The sequence below is a fragment of the Pseudonaja textilis genome, chromosome 1 (assembly GCF_049901715.1).
Source record: "Pseudonaja textilis isolate UNSWEBS1 chromosome 1, rPseTex1.2, whole genome shotgun sequence".
Lineage (NCBI taxonomy): Eukaryota > Metazoa > Chordata > Lepidosauria > Squamata > Elapidae > Pseudonaja > Pseudonaja textilis.
Window position 1 is genome coordinate 263,397,541 of NC_141990.1, and position 20,636 is coordinate 263,418,176.

Consider the following 20,636-nt stretch of genomic DNA (forward strand, 5'->3'; position numbering starts at 1 on the left):
TTCTATAATTAATTCATTTTTCCATATTTCTTTTCACTTATATTTTTATAAATCATTAATAATTAAAATGCTCCCATCCTTTCCTAATTTCATTCTCTCATTCACTTTATTTCATTTATTTATTAATAAACATTCCACTGCATTACAATAAGTATTTTATCCATTATTTTAATCATAATTGTTTCATATTTTCTAAAATTATTTCTATTTCTAATATAACAATACTATCTTATGTACCTTTGCAGAATCCCTTTTTCAATTAAATTTTCACCCATTATCTCTAAATAGGCTTATACTTTCAATCTTTATACATTTTCCCTGTTTCTCTATGTCTTGTTTCTGTCTTTTATAATTTCTTTTCCTTTCCTTCTTCTCCCTTTTCTTCTCCCTCCCCTTTTTGCCCCCTTGTCTCTCTACTTCTAATCGTCTCTTCTGTGATCCTCTCTTCTGTTGCTTCTTAATATTGTAATTATTTTTCAAACTATTCTTTTTTTGGTTGTTTTTTCAAATCTTAAACTTTTCACTCTCTTTCCCCCCACTTTCCTTTTTTCCCCCACATAAAATTACTTGATCATTAAAGATGGATGCTTCTTTGTCCCAACCTTCTTGTTGTACAAGCGTTTCTTGTTGTTTCTCATAGTTCCAGATCTCCATTTCTAAAAATTGAAATACGAAGCCAAAATAATCTCTTCCTTCTTGTGCATCTTCTTTCTGTTTTTTAAGTTCCATTTTCAGTTCTTTTAAAAGTGATGCCATTTTAAACACTTTTAAACAACCACCCAATTGATTTTAGTCATTTAAATCCAATAGCCAAAAATCCAAAAATCTCCAAGTAATCCAAATAACCCAAAGCTGTTTCTTCTTGCTTCTTTTTTCTACTTTCTCTTCCTGGGGTTCTATTATTTTGTTACAAAGTTTCAGTTAGAATGTATTTTTTAGGAATCTTGTTAAGGTTTCACTGTAAGTTCCTTTTAGTTCTAGGCAGTCTCCTCCATTTTTCCAGATCCCGCCCTTTTATTCTTTCCTTTTCTCTCCTTTCCTGCTTTTAAAGGTTTTTGAGTATCCAAAAGTCTTTATTGTCCCTTTGACATTTTATTTTCAGCTTAAATGCCTATTGATGTTAAAGTGGATTTTTGTCAATTTCTTACTTAAATCTCTTAGTTATCAGTATAAGGAAGGGAAGAAAAAAAAAAAAGCCAAATCCTTTCCCTTCACCCTGTCCTTCGCTGCTTCAAAGTCTTCTTTGGGAACAATGTTATTTTTTATAGTTCAAATTCCAGGGTACCTTACGTTGTTGCTTTTTCAGTTTAACCCGGTCAACCAAAACTTTCTCTTCTTATCTTCCTCCTGCACATTCTTTTCCGGTCAAGTTGTTCTTTGAGGTGGCCATTTCTGACCACCGCTGCAACTGCCTTCGGGAAAGGGAGTAGTGGCCAGCTGAGAAGGAGAGATGTTGTTCTCCTTGACCCTGCTGGCGGTCTCTCCCCTCTTCACCACCTCTACAGGATGGCTTAGCCCCATATCCTGGGGCACTCTGGTGGCAAGCACAGATTGAAACCATGCACGATCGCTGATTTCAGTTCATCACGAAGAAGCTCAAACTGGAAGTTTTTTCAGTATATTTAGCTAGTACAGAGCAAATACAGAAATGCCTGTATGCACCTGAAACCCACTCATTCCTTATCGTTTCAACAGGCATCCATTGAGAATTTTAATGAAAAAAATGATCTAGAAGGTAGTTAAAATTTTATAAGCTTCTTGGCTTATCTAGATTATGTTTTCACATCTGATTTTGATTAAAATGATAATCCTAGTCCTACAGTTAGAAACGGTGTTGGATCCCATAATTGTTTTAAAGTTGGAACTAGTCATTACTTTTATCGTACTTTTTTCTAAGTTTTCAATTCCCATAAGCCAAATGGCTTCCAACTGACTTAGGAAGGTACGGTATTGACAGCTGGAAGGACTGTGGTTGACAGATTTATCTGAACATTTCACTTTGCATTTTTGAAATAACCAAGTATAAGCAGTTATATTATGCCATCTGGAGTAATTCAAGTGCCAAGGGAAAAAAATTAGTTTTAAAATTTTAGAGCTGCCATCATAATAACACGCAAGGGTAAGCAATACAATTACATCCAGACCTTGACAACAACAGTACACATATTTCTATGTAAGACTGGTTGCCTCCACACTCATTCTCCAGACTCACCCTGGGCGTTCAGTGCTTCTGCTGCTGGAATGCACAGTGAAGACAGTTTCATTCAGCTGGTCCCAGTAGTATTCTACACCAGAGTTTAACGCCCTGCCATCCAAAAGCAATAAGTCAAGAGATAAATGAAACCAGCCTCGTCCATATTAATAAGATTATCATTCCCAATGCACCAAATCTCCTTTTTCAAAATAACATTCAAAATCAGCAGCAGATAGTATTAATTGTTGCTGTGGAAATATTACAAGTATTTCATTTTCTGTCCAGTCTTAAGATATAAATTAAAAAGCCTGTAATTCCTAAAGAATCCAATTTTAAATGTAAATTTAATTCTAAAATTGTTACAAGAGCTTTGCAATGTATTAAATTTCAATATATATATAGATGTGACTTTTTCTACTTTCAATTTAAAATATTTCTAGCATACACCAAACTTAAGATACATGAACTTGATTTCACAAATGTAGTACTGAATATATATTCTTGACAGTAATACAAACATAGGCTATTCTTATGGCCACAATGTTGTCAAAATGGTCCACGAAGGCCTGATGCAATCTAATGCTTTAAATCTTGAGTTAAGTCTTAGTGGTCCATGGTGATGATATATGCCACAAAAGATATTTAAGGGAGTCCATGATAAAGAAAAGGCTGAGAGCCATTGACTTAGCCCAGGGGTTCCCAACCTCTGGGTCATAGCCCACTACTGCGCTTCAGTCCATTTGGAACTGAGTCCCATGAGTGGTATACAAGCTCCACTTTGCGAGAACTGGGCGCTCACATCCACGATTTGCACAAATGGAGTTTGTGCATGCACCTACCACTCACAAAGAACTATCCCCTCTCCCTCCTCCACTGGGCCGCAAAGCCAGAAAGACTGGGGACTGCTGACCTAGCCTATAAATTATCTATGTTACTGCAACATAGAAACCTACTCTTATAACTCTGAACATTTACTTGATGAGGTCTCAGATACAGGTCAAAACATATGTAACATATAAGAACTTCAAAAATCATGGCATTTCATCATTAATAGGATAGATATTTCAGTACCTAAACCTAAATTAGATATGTCCTGGTCTCAAACTGAAAGCATCCAAGTTGACCTTTCCCCAAATAACTACTATTTTTATAGGAATGTAATGTAAATCATTTCAAATGGCTCCAAAAGATGAAAGTTGATATACAGATAATGGCTGACATATTGAGTTCCCATCTGGATAAGGTTATTTTCTGGGTCTCAAAAGCAGTTTGCTTTCAAGACTTGCAGAGAGGTGCTAGGATCATGCTCTTATGTTAACTTCCTTCTTTCCAAGAAATGGCATAAAAGTGCTGCTTGACCAGGGTCCATAATATTGTCCATGACTGGCTTTTATTATTGCCTTCCGGGAAGAGGCTCCATAGTATCTGTAGCAGAACAACCAGATTTAGTATCAACCTTGTTAACTCTCAAGATACTGAAAAGATTAATCTAAGTTTTTGGTGTCATTTTTGTTATCCTTGGGATGGAGATATTGTTCAATGGGTGATATTCCTTCTTTTGAGAGCAAGGCATTGGAATGTCGTTGTACATACAGCAGACAACAATAAAGGTTTCGTTTTGGTTCCTACCCTATCCTATATCCTACCCTATCTGCCTGAGGCATTCTGAAACAATGCCCAGTCCAATAATTTTCATTACACTACCCCTAATACTTAGAAGATAAACATCTGATCTGAATGAACAGTTGCTATTAAATTAAAATAGCTGCCATCTGATATCCATAACACATATACTAGCTCAGTGAAAACATTCAGTGGTAGAGTAAGTTAAGGATAAATTATTTAAGGATCAGCTAATAGTTAACAATGTGTGAATCACTGAAGCTGCAAACTAGTGGCAGTTTATTATATATGTTATTGCTTCTTTTATTGTTAATCATTCAGAAGATACATTCTTGTTAAAAAAAATAGTGTGAATTTTTTTTATGAAGAATGGTATTATTCAAATAGAATTAGCCAAAACAAATGTCAGATTTTTTAAAAACAGGTGTTAAAACTGCACTGGAAGTATCTGATGATCAATACATTAGATTTCATTTTATACATTTTACTTTAGCTTGAGTTACAAATTCTTATTCCACTTGCCCTATATATGTCTTCCAAATTTAAAAAGCCTTATATTCAGGTGAGATTTCCTAGCAAAAGGAGAAGGAATGGATGCTAAGCTCAAAAATGCTTTTTAAAGCACTTTAGGAAAGAATACTAAAAGAACACTTGACAGTTGAAAATGAAAGTTCTGTGTTAATGAAGCCTAATTGACTTGAGAAAGCTTCCAGACCAGGTGGAGCTAAAACAATTTTTCTTAGCCTTTCCCATCAGATAGTTGGCCCATAGTACTTCTATCCATGATTCAAAGTTTAAACTCATCTCCTGAATTCAGTTAAGCCATCATGGAGCTTGCACAGCTCCCATGCATACATCACAATTTAAGATACATTATTATTAATTAATTTCCCATCTTTATTATTTTTATAAACAACACAAGATGGTAAACATGTCTAATATATCTTTCTTCCTTCTACTTTTCCCACAACAATTCTGTGAGATGAGTTGGGCTGAGAGTGAGTGACTGGCCCAAGGTTACTTGGCTGCCTTTCACAGCTTAAAAAATATTTCAAAAGTATAGTATAATTAAATTGCATATCTAACTATGCAATACGTATCATGTTATATTACAAGCATGTAATATTACAGAATAAAGTATGCAAATAACATGTACAGTATCACATGATTTCATACTAGCACTAATTCAGTTCTAACAAAGAACCAAGAACAGTTTAGCTGTAAAGCAGTTTAGCAACTGTGTGAGCGACTATGATATGACATTTAAAATTATCTTACAACATAATACTTAGAAGATTGAAGGTGTTTTAAAATATTCTTTAAATGAGTCCAAGTTTAGTGATGACTCTAAGCCTTCCATCTTAAGTATAATTTGGAACTCCTGTCTTGTAAAATAGCTGGCATATTCACAGCCATAATACAACAATTTGAAAATTGAGGTGATTTGGCAGGATTTTATGAACAGCTTTGCCAACTCTCAGGAATGTCTAAAGAAGTTGCAAATTAAAATACCTGAATGTATCCTAAACCATATACTGTCAAAAATTACCACCAATGAATTGCAAAAGACAGCTTTATTTGGAACAGCTTATATCCTGCAACAATACCTTTAACACCATCAAATAAGACCATCTGTCTATCCAAGGTCTTTGATGGGTGGATAAAACTATCAAATAAGTATCTGGATAATTGGGAAATAAGCCATAATATATTAAAAATCTACAGGGTAAGAGTCACCCCAAGAATGGGATGAGCTGTATTCTTAATAAAAATATTATTCATATAAAGAAATCAGCAGTATCTGAGTTGGTAGTTTCCATGCTTTTAATTGAATTTATATTTTCCAGCCTGAACAAAAGAGAAGTTGCCAATAACTAAAGTAAAACTAACAGCTGCACATGGAACAAGAGCCAAAGCATTCTTATTTTAGTTGGCTTTCAGTTCACGGCATGAAAATTTAAACTTTAATATTTGTTAACAGTCTGAAGCAAGGGGTAATGAAAACCAAACTGAAGGATTCCTATAATATTTACTCCCAGGATTATTTTATCTCAGATGGTTAGAAGAAGGAGGTTGCTAGTATCAAACTATTTTAAGTCATGGGTCCAAAGCATCTGAAGGTTTTTTTAAATCCTGTACAAAGAACCCCATTCTGTACTTCAGGTTATGCTCAGAATCCGCCCCTGGGTGCTTTTTCATGCTATGGTGGGACAAGAAGCTACTTGGGAAGAGGCCTTCTCAGTGACACCCCTTGACCACCAACAGCAGAAGGCCACTCCTGAGTGAGGGCATTCCACTGTTTCCTACTTAGGGAATTCTTGGCACCTACTTGGTTTTATTTCAAGTTATCAGGCAAATACCTGATTCGTTTCCTGTATCTTTTAATAATTAAGACTTTAAATATGCTGAATGAAAACATTTAATTTTTCTGTTATGTTTGCCTTGCTAAAGAACTGCATTTTACTTATTGCTATTTGAGGGGTGGTTGGGTTTTTTTTTAATTTTAAAATAAACTTTATTAAACATTAAAAAGAAAAATATATACAGTGTTTAAAATACCACATAGTTTATATGAAACCAATATACAAATACAAGTATTGACATAAAACATATATATTTCTTATCAGCTAAGATGGTGTGATCATTTATTGAAAACAATTTTACTAAATATTCATTTTCTATTTTTGGTATATGCTCTTAGTTTAACCATTTCGTTTTTCAAATCCTTATCTTTTAATTTCCTAGTTTTTCTCCTTCATCCAATTGTACCATTTTCCCCAAGCTGTAGTATATTTTGAGTCTCTCTAAGTTTTTGTGTAAATAGGTCCATTTCAGCAGAATCAAGAACTTTCTGAATTATCAAATTATTTGTTGGCATTTGGTCATCCTTCCAGCATTGTGCCAACGCAATTCTTGCTGCTGTGATTATATGGAGAATTAAATATTAAATTTCTTTTGCATAGTCCCCTTTTAACATTTCCAACAAAATTATTTCGGCCTTAAATTCTAGTTGTATATTTGTAATTTCTTTTATCCAAATTCTAATTTTTTTCCAGTACTTTTTACTTTTTGGGCAAAGCCACCAAGTGTGAAAGAAGGTACCCCTCATTTGCTTACATTTCCAACAAGTCGGATTTAAATTTCAGTACATATTCGCTAACCTTGAAAGTGCCAGATACCACTGATAACACATTTTGTATTGGTTTTCTTTATAAACAACAGACTTTGTTATTTTGTAATTTTGTTTCCAGAGTTTTTCCCAATCTTTTTCCCAAATTAATGTTGTGCCCTACATTCCTTGCCCATGCGATCATTGGGCCTTTAACTATTTTTTCTGCCATTTCAAATTCTAATAGATAATTATACATTTTAGAAATTAATTTTTCATCTGTCCCCTCTAATATTTTATCTAATTTGTTCGGTTTTACCTCAATTCCAAATTCTTCTATATCTTTTTTATATCTCATCTTTAGTTGAAAATATGGCCACCACTCTATTTTCATCCCTTGTTCTCTGAGTTCTTGGTTCGTCTTTAATTCTCCTTGGGAATTTAGGACATCATAATACCTAATCTTTCTTCCAGTTTCTAAGGCATTGAGGTGGATCAATGCCTCCATGATGAAAACCCATCCTGGAATCTTCATATAATGTTTATGTTTAATCTCTTTCCACACTTTTAATAATGAACTTTGAATTACATGTCTATTAAAGTGTGTATATCTCTTATTTCCAGGATTCCACATGAAGGCATGCCACCCCGCCTCTAGATCATGCCCTTCTAGGGTTAAAATTCTTTTATTTCTCAGATTGGCCTATTCTTTAATCCATGTTAAAACTACTGCTTTATAGTATATTTCCCAGGCAGGAAGTCCAAATCCACCTCAGCATCTATTATCTTGTACTGAACTTAATTTTATTCTCATTTTTTTCCCTGACCAAATAAATTTCATGGTAATTTTATTCAATTCATTAAATATTTTTTTATCTAATTTAATTGGAATGGTGTGAAAGAGAAATAGTATTCTTGGCAAGATGCTCATTTTGATAGTGGCAATTTTCCCTAACATTGATAATTGTAACTGGTTTTTTAAAAATATTTGAAACATTTTAATAGTGCGATCTTAAAGTTTTGCAAGTGAGCCCAGAAAAATCAGTTTTGAAAAACAACATATTAATTTTTAAAATAATAAAAAGAATTTATCTTTTTAAAAGACAGAATTTCCTAGTCAGGTCACTTCCTGTGATTTTGCCTCTCAGTGGCTTTACCTATTGGTAAAGTTATTGGTAAAGTGATCGCGGGGCTAATGGATTCCTAGGGATTTTCTATCTGGTGTGGTTAGCAGTCCTGCTGAAACTCTAGGTACACCCACTCTATTTAGCTGCACACTAAATTCGCTCTACGTGTTGTCCAAGGCATGGAGTCTCAGTAAGGACTGAGAGTGATTATTAACACATTAAAATCATTCTCACACACTGCAATGGAAAACTGTGGGAAAGGTTGTCTTTGTTACTGATGTTCTTCTACGAGAAACAACAATCTTTCCACAACATGATATAAGATCTTTGTGGCATTTGATAATCTACTCACATTTTTACTAAATACCGGCCAGGAACACAGGATTATAGTTGTTCGTAGTATGACAATTTATGACATGATCTATAGTCAGATACTTCTATACAATGAATATGGATAATGCTACCAATTCTGTCTTTTTTCCTACACATCCTTTGCTTACTGTTAATGCTTTCAGATTTTTCCGGTAATTTCAGATGCCAAGGAAAGCAATTTTTCTTTCACCCTCACTCAAATTAATTGCGTGCTTGTAGAGTACAGAGTCAGACAGCTATTTACTTCTAACAGTTAAGGAAGGATTAAAGAACTTTATTTACTTGGAAGTATTTTCACTTTAAGTATAAATTATGGGGAAATCCAGAACTTTTATATTAATGTGTGGTTTAATCATCCTAGAGCAAAAAACTATTGTTCCCAAAAACCAAAAATTCTAAATAAATATCCAGAATAAATCCATTATTGGTCATCTACATTTTTCTAGTCATTCTTGGATACACTGAATAGCAAGGTAAGAGTTATGACTCCAGAGATTGTTCAAGATGCTTCCTTTAAGAAAGCTGAATTTGTTGCTGCAGTGCACTAGCATATACTCAATCCATTTATTTTCAGATGGAATTCTGAAGTCTGCAGGTAAAAGCCTCATGTTAATAATATCAGGGAATATACTGTATTTAGTTTCAGGTACAAGTGGAGATTCCAATCACAATTATGCATAAAACCAATAGGAAATAAAGTTCTGCTCCTTAGGTACCAAATGTTTGATCCCTATTGAAGTACAAAGAAACTATCAGAATAAGGAGAGAGAAAACAGGTTAATAAAAATACAACCTTCAACCGCCTCATCCCAGGAAGACATTGTTTTATGACAAATATATGAGCTGAAGCACAAGGATAAAGGAAATCCTGCAGCTTTGATAATTACTGTTGAGATAATTGACACAGTACTAACTCACTGCATAAATATTCTAAAGCAAATCAAAAATATAGCTGAGTGGACTCTGTTCAAATGCATATTGTTTAAGAAGATGAGAATGATATGTTTGCACATGTATATATGACCTGTGACATTTTACAACTGTCTTTAAGATATTGCTTCTGTTGCAAAATAGGCATTCTGTGTAAAGACTCGGATTAGAAAATTAAATCATGTTAAAGATGATTTTTAAGAGAGTATTAATTGCTGTAGCCTAGTGATGTAAAAATTTAGAAGAATGAAATGGAGGGGGAGGAGCCACCTCCCCATTTATTCAAAACCCACACAAACATTTGGAAGGGAAATTAGCACTATTGAAACATTTAAGGGTAATACTTTATTGTAGGAATGTAAAATGTATTGTGATTAATAGGTTTGCTCATAAAATTCTTTTATGACTTAAAAGTGAGTGGAGTGAAAGTTTTCTCATAAAAAATAGTAAATCCATTTATAATTTACATAACATACCAATATAATTAATGTTTTAAAATATATTCAATTCAGAGTGTTTACAGTTGTATAAGAAAATACATCATGCTTTCTTTGATTTCTCCAGTCTTCTTTATTTTCATAGTTTGGTACACGGATGTATTTTCAAGGCCTTGGAAAAGAAGATCCTTCTTAGTCAAAAGTGCCAGTTCTGGGTGGTCCATCTCTGGACCAAAATACACGTCTTCTGGGCAGAACTGTTTGAATGTGGGGAGAGCTAAAAAGAGCCAGGGCCTTAAATGTGGCAGCTAGGTGGAAGTAAAGGAAAACAGCTGCTGGGAAAACATAGGAGTTAGTAGGATAGGGTAACATTTAATTTTAACGATTTTAAATTTAAGATCTCTATTTATTGTTTTAATATTTTATATGGCACATTTATTGAATGAGCATAAGCTGTCTAGAGTTGCCTTTGGTGAGATGGGCAGCATATAAGTTAAATAAATAAATAAATAAAAAACAAAATAAAATAAAGTGAAATAAATGTGGCCTTGCCCTACTTAACTTCTAAGAAACCCTCCAGACTGTGTCTCAGTTAAAATCCAGAACAATCAAAAGCTTCCCAATTCAGTTCAACTAGACTGACATCACCAAATGGTTCTGGCTGAACTTCCAAAACACAGTGTTTGATTCCTGGTTAGAACAGAATCATGTTTTTAATTTTGTACTCTCATTAAGGCACGTTACATATTTATTTACTTTCCTCTATTAAATGTGGTGTATAATGACCCCAATAAAATGACTTTATGTTAATTTAAGGATATTATTTGTGTTTCAAAATGTTTGAATCAGTATTCCAAATTCAAAGTTACAAAACATGGCACAATAATGTGGATAAACAACTATGATACAATTCTTAGAAGAATTTAAAGGATCAAGAAGTAAATCTTACTGATTAAGACAAATTGCTTAATTGATAAGTATGTCAAAAAATATGTAATGAATGCTGTATTAGCCAAATACATGTTTTTCTAAGGCCTAATGCAGGTATAAAGGGTTATCCCCAAAATAACTGTTCCTAAAGAACCCTTTTGTGGGAAAAATATTTCAGTTGTGAAACAAAGATAAGAACCTGGGAGAATTCTTTCGTAAATGTAACCTGGGCTAGGATGAGGGAAGTCTAACTGGGATTATGGCAGGAAGGAAGTATGATAACTGGTCAGATAAGCATAATGGAGGTTAGTTACATAGTTTGTACCTACCTTCCTGCTACTATACACCTCAGAGTAATTGCAGGTTACTCTTTCAACTGCTGGTACTGTTGTTAAATGCCAGGTCAATGAGTAATACAAGGCCAACTGGATGTGTTTACAATTAAAATGTGGACTGAAAAACTAGGAGATGGAAATTTTGCACCAGATTAGATAACAGATAATCAAAGTTGGGAGGGACCTTGTAGGTCATCTAGTCTAACCCCACCACCCAAGTGGGAGACCCTACACCATTTCTGACAAATGGCAGTCCAATCTCTTCTTGAAAGTCTCAAGTGATGGCGCTCCCACAACTTCCGAGGGCATCGATTGATTGTTCTCACTGTCAGAAAGTTTCTCCTTATTTCCAGGTTGAATCTCTCCTTGTTCAGTTTCCATCCATTATTTCTTGTCTGGCCTTCAGGCACTTTAGAAAATAGCTTGACCCCTTCCTCCCTGTGGCAGCCCCTCAAATATTGGAAGACCACTATCATGCCTCCCCTGGTTCTCTTTACTAGACTAGCCAAACCCAGTTCCTGCAACCATTCATTGTATGTTTTAGCCTCCAGTCCCCTAATCATCCTGGTTGCTCTTCTCTGTACTTTTTCTAGAGTCTCAATATCTTTTTTATAATGTGGTGAGCAAAACTAGATGCAGTACTCTAGGTGTGGTCTTACTAAGGCTTTATAGAGTGGTATTAGTACTTCCCTTGATCTTGATTGTATCCCTCTGTTAATACAACTTAGGATTGCATTAGCTTTTTTGGCTCCTGGTGCACATTGCTGGCTCATATTTAGCTGGTTGTCCACTAGGACTCCAAGATCCCTCTCACAGTTACTGCTATTGAGCCTGGTTTCACCCAGTCTATATGTGTACTTTTGGTTTTTCTTGCCTAAGTGTAGGGCTTTACTTTTCTCTACATTGAATTTCATTTTGTTAGATACGGCCCAGTGTTCTATCTGTCAAGATCCACCTGGATCTTAAGTCTCTCTTCTTGGGTGTTAGCTATTCCTGCCAGCTTAGTATCATCTGCAAATTTGGTAAGTTCCCCTTCTATTCCCTCATCTAAGTCGTTCATGAAGATATTGAAGTGTACTGGGCCTAAACGGAATCTTGTGGCACTCCACTGCTTACTTCCCTCCATGTAGACTTAGACCCATTAAGGACTACTCGTTGAGTATGGTTTGCCAGCCAGTTGCGAGTCCATCTAGTGGTGGTGCTATCTATTCCACTTTTTTCTAGCTTACTAAGAAGTAGGTTGTGGTCTACTTTTGTCGAATGCTTTGCTGAAATCTAAATATATTATGTCCACAGTATTTTGCTGTTCTACTAATTTAGTCACTGGGTTGAACAGTGAAATAAGATTGGTTTGGCATGATCTGTTCTTAACAAACCCGTGCTGACTGCTAGTTATTACTTTACTTGTTTCTAGATGTTAGCAGATCTGTTTTTTTATTATCTTTTCCAGTATCGCCTTGGGTATTGATGTTAGGCTGATTGGTCTATAGTTTCCTGGGTTTGTTTTTTTTCCCTTTTTTGAAGATGGGAACCACATCAGCTCTTTTCCAGTCCTCTGGTAGTTCCCCGGTGCTCCAGGATTTTTGAAAGATATGGTGCAGTGGTTCTGAGATGACTTCTGCCAGCTCCTTTATAACTCTGGGATGTAATCCATCAGGCCCCGGTGATTTGTTTACATCAAGATCAGACAGGTATTCTCTTACTATTTTTTTTGCTTATTTTAACTTTTATTTCTGGTCTGTCTTTTACAGTTATGTTTTTGGTGGGTTGAGATATAGTTTGTTTTGCGTGAAGATGGATGCAAAGAATAAGTTAAGTAGTTCTGCTTTCTCTCTGTTGCCTGTTACTTCCTTGCCATCTTCTCTCTTTAGTGGACCAACTGTTTCCTTGATTTTTTTTTGTTATTTATATGTTGGAAGAAACTTTTTTTATTATCTTTGACTTTTGTTGCAAGTCTTTCTTTGTTTTGAGCCTTTGCTATCCTGACTTGGTCTTTACAGATTCTGGATATCTGCTGATATTCTGCCTTAGTTGTACAGGTCTTCCTTTCCATTTTTTGTACTTGTCCTTTTTTTCTTTCAATTTGCCAGAGATCTTTGTGCAGCCATGCTGGTTTCTTCTTGGATTTCTTGTTTTTCTTTCTCAGTGGTATTGTGCTGGTCTGGGCTTCTATGATCATACTTTTCAGAGTTTCCCAAGATTCTTGAGTTGTTTTCCCCTTTAGGATTTTCATCTATGGAATCATTCCCAAGTTCTCTCTGAGTTTATTGAAATCAGCTTTTTTAAAATCCAAGACTCTGGTGTCATTATGTTCTGTTGCTTGTGTTTGTGTTATGTTGAATTCTAGTATGACACGGTCACTCTCACCCAACCTTCCTGCAGTTTCAACTCCCTCTATCACTTCTCTGTTTGTAAGAATTAAGTCCAGTATGGGTGTCCCTCTAGTTTCACCCTCTACCTTTTGGACAACAAAGTTGTCAGCTAGGTTGGTTAGGAACTTATTTGATTTCTCACTTGGGTGCAGAATTAGTTTTCCAATTAACATCAGGATAATTCAAGTCTCCCATTATTATTGTTGTGTGTTTCCTGCATATGTTTGTTAGTTGGCAAAAAAGGACATCTATTTTTTTCTGCTTGATCGGGTGGTCTATAATATACATTTATGGCCATGTCATTCTTTTTTTCTTTTATATTGACCCATATGCATTCTAGGAGCTTTTCATCTTTGGTTTCATGCATTTCTGTAGCAATATAGTGGTCCTTTACATACAGTGCAACTCCACCTCCTCTTTTATGGGGTCTGGTTTATTTTAATAGTTTGTATCCTTCTTCCAGTATGTTCCAGTCATGGGTTTCATCCCACCAAGTTTCTGTTATTCCAGCTATATCATATTTACCTTCATGTATTCGTAGTTCGAGTTCACCCTGTTTGTTTCTCAGACTTTGTGCATTTGTATATAGGCACTTGAGATCTTTATGTCTGACACTGTGTTTACTGCCTCCATAACCTGTGTTGTGCTTGCCTGGCCCTACTTTCTTGCCACTTGTTTGATTAATGCACTTGGTATGGCACTCACTATTAAATGCTTGGTTTTGGTTGGCATCAAGGTTGATAATCTTACCTGCATAAACATCTATTTTGCATGCACTGGTATCCATATTAGTTTTAGGTTGCTGGGGACAGAAATGTTCTGAATCCATTAATTCTCTGTCCCCGCTGTTCAGTTTAAATGTTTATCCAGGAAATTTGTGAATTTAATGCCTAGTAACTCAGTCCCTTTCTTTGATGGATGCAAACTATCTCTTTTGTACAGTTTTTCATTGGGCAAGCTGAAGACATCATGACTAATAAAACCAAAGCCTTCCCTTTTACACCACTCCTTTAGCCACACATTAAACTCTGCTACATGCTGTCCTTTCCTTTTTGTTCCTTGTATACTGGCAGAACCTCTGAAAAGATAAGACTACAGCCCATATTGCTAAGTTCATACCCCAAGCTCTGGAAGTCTTTCTGAACAGAAAGTACATCCTTCTGGGACAGATCATTTGTACCAAGATGTATAAGAGCATCAACATCACAGTCCTTGCTGGCATTCTTGACTATCTTAAGAATACGCTTCTTGTCTCTGCTGGCAGTAACACCTGGTAGACACTTGACCTCTTTCAAAACCTCAGTATCCTTTCCTAAATTTACATCCCTTACAATTGAGTCCCCAACCAGAAGGTGGTTTCTCTTTTGATATGCCTTGCTCTTCTTGTGTGCGTAATACCTGATTCACACTTTGTCCTTTCCCAGGTAAATTCTTCTTCTAGGACCATGATCCCCAGCTTACTTGAGTTATCATTATCACAACTACCTTGACCTGTCACTTTAGTATCCCTATTAAGGTCAGCAAGGGCACTGTATCTGTTATGCTGGGAAACAGCAAAAACTTTGCATTTATGGTCCACAGCTTTCACCCTGCCAAATCCCACGGATATGATAAGAAAGGGAAGTTGCTACATGTCTATGGAGATTCTCAGTCATCCAGGTCATGGTTGTCCCAAAGGTCCTTTTTCAAGAGGCACTGGACTTCAGTTGCATCTTGAAAAAGCACCTTTGGGAAGTTGCTACAACTTGCAGGAAATGTCTTTGACATTCTAGCTTTCTATGAAACTAAAAGCCAATGTGGACTGAATATTTATGACAGATTTAGAGATTTTGTTGATGTCCTTTCCACTTCAACGCCCAGTTGTCTTTTTGTCTGAATGGATAAACACAGACCACACATTTGGGGTCAAGAATTCATTGAACAATTGTTCTGAGTTATTTAAGCAACCATGGATGTTGTGTTCCTTCATGGTTTTACTTGCAAAGCATATTCAGTTCCCTGAGATAACTATAAAAATTACTTTGAAACCTATTGGGAAACCTATAAGGGAAAAATAGAGACACAAGGCATTGAGAAGCAAGCCATTCTCACTTCCACCTTTTATCCCTCAAAACCAGACACTTCAATCACCTTTCCACTATAAGCCCTCAGAAAAATCACTGAAAGGGATTGGGATTTTCCAGTATCACCTCCTGCTGATTGGGGAGTCCGTGATCTTGGGAAAATCGCCCTCCCTCATTTTAACATCTAAAATAAAAACAAACAACCAGGTTGATTAGCATAAAAACTATAGCATATGACTGGTCTTCAACTTACTAAAATTATTTAAAATATATGTAGGTTTAAGAGTTTTATACACACTCTCACTCACACTTGTCCAGGTATTCTATAGTGAATGCCTGAATTTTCTAGCCGCAAGCAAGCTGCATTAGATCAATTAATGCTTTAACATATCTCAAAGGCAGAGGAAAAAGCATACAAATTTAAGTCATATACTTAGCGTACCAGAAGGCAGTCATTAAACAAATTTCTCCTTAATTTGATAAAAACATTTTAAATTGCAAAAAGGTAAAAGCAAAACTTTTAAAAATAATATATACACATGCCTGATTCCATCTTCAGAAAAGTATGTTGTAAAGATCTCAATAAAATCTTTAATCTTAACAAAAGCAATACTGTTTTGGATGACATAATTTGGGGTTGGGGGATGGGGGGGGCTTATTGCTCCAATAATTACAAATAAATTTCAGAATAGTATCAGCTTTAGGTCTCCTACAGCCAAAAAAACAAAAAAAAATCCTATGGGTTTTTGTTTTTTTGCAAAACTAACCAATCTCTTGTGGCATTAGTTCACAGATGGTATCTATATGAACTTTAAGTCAGAGGACGAATCTAAGAGTAGAGATCAATACAATCCTGTCCATCTTCTCGTCACAAAGAGTCCTGAGCCAAGGCTTATTATTTTTAAAAGGAAAATGATGCACTAGGGACTCTCTTGCTGGGAAGCATCTCTTCTACGGATTGAACCGTCTGGCAAAGAAATTGGGTCAGCCTCCAGAAATGCATGATAAGGCTGAAGCTATGTAGCTAGTATGACTAAAAATTCTGATTTAAAAAAGTGCCTCATAGAAGGTGAAAGTGCTTCACAGAAACTACAAATACTTTATAATGTATTTTAATAGATTAATTAATGATTACACCAAACTATAAAGTTTTAACTCTGCATATTAGGAATGTTCTTTGCTGAAGTTATTACATATTAGGAAATCTAGCACTGAAAAAAATGTGTTACTTTCAAATTAATAATTGCTATTCCTCCCAATTGATTTATTCAACCGTAAATTTTGTGCACATCTACGTACAACTGGAAAATCAGTTTAGACTTTTATCACAAAGCATATTTCAGCTGAAACGGAAAGTAAATCTGTAAATAGAGCAAGGAAGTAGTTGGAACCAAGGGATGGGATTTCACTAGTGGGCATCCTTAGTTTTTTGAAGATAGCAACCAGTTATATAGCATAAAATAATGAAAAAATCTAATCAACAACCAAAGCCTAAATTTAAGTCTGATGCAGTCTTATGTTTTGCCTAGGATATGTTAATAATATTCTTTTAATCTCATCTATTCTTTGTCCAGTGCCCTATGCTCCCTTCTGGAACTGTTTTTGCTTTACAAATTTTTAAAAGTATTGATTCTGTCTACTGGTCAGCTCCATTGTTTTTTTTAAATTGATACATGTTGCTTTATAGAAATCTTATTAATTGTGAGTGGCCTAGATCTGCTATGGAGTTGGATGGCCTCAACATTGAAATAATTAATACATAAAATTTAAAAATTATAAGACATAAAAGGTGAAGCTATCTTTCTGGTACTGTGCTGTTAGGGAAATCTTTACTAATTGAGTTATGCCTAGCTCTTTCAGTATAGCTGTAATTTAGCAATATATGGAAAGCCACAGCTTTCCTACTTCTACCAAAATTTCTATTTTTTACCAGAACTTAGAAAACCAGCATAAAGGATTGAAGCAACGGGAGACTTGAATCATGGCATATTCAACTGAAAATGTCAACATTCTCCTGGAAACCCAGGAGAAGAGACAAGAGAGGAAATTGGCTGGCTCCACAGTATTATGAGTCAGATTTGTATCTTTGATTTTAATTATTCTTATTCAATATATATTTCCATCACAGGAGGGTGGAGCTGGCGATATGGCATGTGATCTTGGAGATCTGAGATCGCAGCCGATATCTTTGCTCCTGGAGGGTCCAAGTGGATCTAAACCGTCCCGAAGAGACGGTGAATGTAAAGAGTGCATCCTGTCGATCGCAAAGTCCCTGGTAGATCCAGGAGAAGCTCTTTTTGCCAGCGGCAAAGAGTCAGCCATTAAAGCTGCTGAAGTTGAGACAGCTCCGAAACGAAAGAGAACAGAAAAAGAGAGTGTGCCGATTTGGTGAGAACTTTTTTCTTTATTTTAAGACTTGAAAGGACACCCTAAGGGAAAGAAAGAATCTGTAAAAGTTTTGACAGAAGTGATTAAGCAGCGATTTTAAACAGGAATGTCAAAGTAATATTTTTTTTTCTCATTGCTGGATTTTCTACACATGATTTTATATTTTGAAACTGGACTGGTTTTTTCCTTCTTTTTATATATTCTTTTCTCCTTTTTGATTTTATAATATTTTAAGCCAGAGACTCCCTTTTAGTTATTTTTTAAATATCTTTTTTTTAATTAATTCTTATTATATTTTGCTTCAAAAAGGAGGGGGAAAGTGAAAGCTAAAGAATTTTTGTAACACTGCCAACTAGAGGCTTGGAAATATTCTATTTTTCTTTTGACCAGACAAAGCTGAGAAAGAACTGAGACTTTGTTTCAAGGACATTGCTTGCTTGATAAGATAGAGGGAAGAGCACGGGAGAGTATTATTACAGGTGCTCTTCTGGGTTTCTATCAACAGCTGCAGTCTGGTGTTGAAGCTTAGGAAAAGAAAAGGTGATAAGTCTTTGGAGAAGAGAGTTATAACAAGAGCCTTGAATAATCAAACAAAGTGCAGGGTGCTCTTTTCATTCTTTTAAAGCTGTGCTACCCCTCCTCTTCAGTTTACTTTTTTTTTTGCAATAGCTATTTGGCTCTCTGGAACTTGTCTTTGTTTTTGTTTTGTTTTTTTCTTGTCTTTGGAAGTTAAATTTCTACCTCTGCTTTTTATTTTAAAGGAAAAGTATTAATGCTAGTAGTATTAATGCTTCCCTTCCTTTTCTTTTTAAGGGAGTAGCCTTTTTCTTCTCTTTCCCTTCCTGGTATTTTTGTCTTTCCATCTACCTTCCATATTGGGTTTTTTTTTCTTTGGTTTATTTTTATGCATACTTTTATATTTGAGACCTCTTAATTGGATTAAGGTGTTGAAGAACCTGAATAATTTTTCCCTTCTTTTTTAGCCTTTTTTCTTCACTTTTTCACCTTTTTTAGGATTTTACAACTTTTTCTCTTTTGTGTGTGTTCATGGTGTGTTTATGGTCTTTTCCTTCATTTATGAATTTTTACCAACTGATTGGATTAAGGTATACAAGAACCTGAAGAAATTTTTTCTTCTTTTTCTATTATTATTACTATTTGGCTTCTCTTTTCTTACTATTCTCCTACTTTTTTCCTACTATTTTTATTTTGAACTGCAATTGGTTATTTTACAACTGGATTAAGGTCTAGAAGAACTTGAAGATCTTGAACTCCTTAAAATGAGTAGGAAATTAACAGCTCCTGGTTCTTCAACTTCCACTTCTTCCTCTCCACCATCTGTTCAATACAGACAATATTAAGGCAAGAAAAAGAACAAAAAAAAAAGTGACCCTGCAGATGATTATGCAAGGAATTCAAAATATTCAAACAAGATCAGAGAATATTGAAAAGAGAATAGAGAACATTGAACAGAGAACATTGAACAAAGAACAGGGAAAACCGATGAAAAAGTGGAGAACATCCAACAAATGATGATGAAGTATGATGAGAGACTCCCAAAAATTGAAGAAGAAGATAAGCAAAGAGAGAAGAAGATTGGAGACATTGATAACAGATTAGCTGTGGTTGAACAAGATAAAAGTGGTATGCTGAGATGGGAGATGGACAGATCAGAATTTCATCTTAGATTCCAAAACAGAGGAAGAAAAAGGACAAAATCTAGCTGAGATAACGATAGAAATATTGGCTGAAGGTTTGGAAATAACTGAAGAGAAGATGATGGATGGAATAGATGAGGTTTATCGAGTCTTCACAAGATATGCGATGAGAAATAGCTTACCAAGAGAAGTTCACATCAGATTTACAAAGAAAGCCATTAAAATGCAAATATTGCAAGTGGCAAGTGAGAAAACATTGAAATACAAAGGAGATTGTGTTCTTGAAACAAGTACCCAGAAGAGTGAGAGAGATGAGAAGGGAATACGGATTTTTGACCAAATTGTTACTTAAAAAAGAGGTGAATTATAGATGGCTGATTCCAGAAGATTTAATGTTTACATGGCAAGAACAGAGACATAGAATTGACTCAATTGAGAAAGCTGAATCATTTTACACAGAATTTTTCAAAGGGGAGGAAGAGGCAGAAAGAGAAATTTTACTAATTGAATTCCAAGAGGACTCCCAAATGATGACTGAAAAAGAAGGTACAGTAGGTGAAAAGGAAGAAACCAAAGAACAACGTGAACCAAGATCCACAAGAGCTGTTAAACCTAATTACAAAATATAACCATGGAAGAGAAAAAAATGATTACAATTAATATAAATGGACTTAACTCAGCCGTTAAAAGAAGGAAAATTAGAGAAATTAAAATTTGATATAATCTGCCTACAAGAAGTACATATTAAAAAAAAAAATGAACAATTGTTGATACAGCCAAAATTAGGGAAAATATTCACTTCCTTGACACAATGTAAGAAAAGAGGAGTGGTTTTATATATTAAAGAGACCATCTCAGCGAAATTGATTTATACTGATGACGACGGAAGAATATTAATGGTGGAAATAATGGACAATAATACGAAAACACTCCTGATTGCAATTTATGCTCCGAACGACAAACAAGAAGAATTCTATAAAAAATTACATATGAAAATAGTTGAACTGGACTATGTTAATATAGTTATGATGGGAGTTTTTAATGGAATTGTAAACAATAAACTGGACTACACAGCACAGAAAACAATAAAGCAAAATA

The 20,636-nt window shown here is 35.0% G+C and overlaps 1 protein-coding gene across 6 annotated transcripts in view; it reads right to left on the minus strand.

The window, feature by feature from the left end:
* The window catches only part of AMBRA1 (autophagy and beclin 1 regulator 1), a 161,066-nt gene that overhangs the window by 13,129 nt on the left and 127,301 nt on the right, over positions 1–20,636 (minus strand). For all 6 annotated transcript variants that reach the window (XM_026707746.2, XM_026707738.2, XM_026707721.2 and 3 more), the window contains one exon: positions 2,213–2,305. In XM_026707746.2, the coding sequence (XP_026563531.1) occupies positions 2,213–2,305 (93 nt within the window). The remainder of the gene's footprint in view (positions 1–2,212; positions 2,306–20,636) is intronic.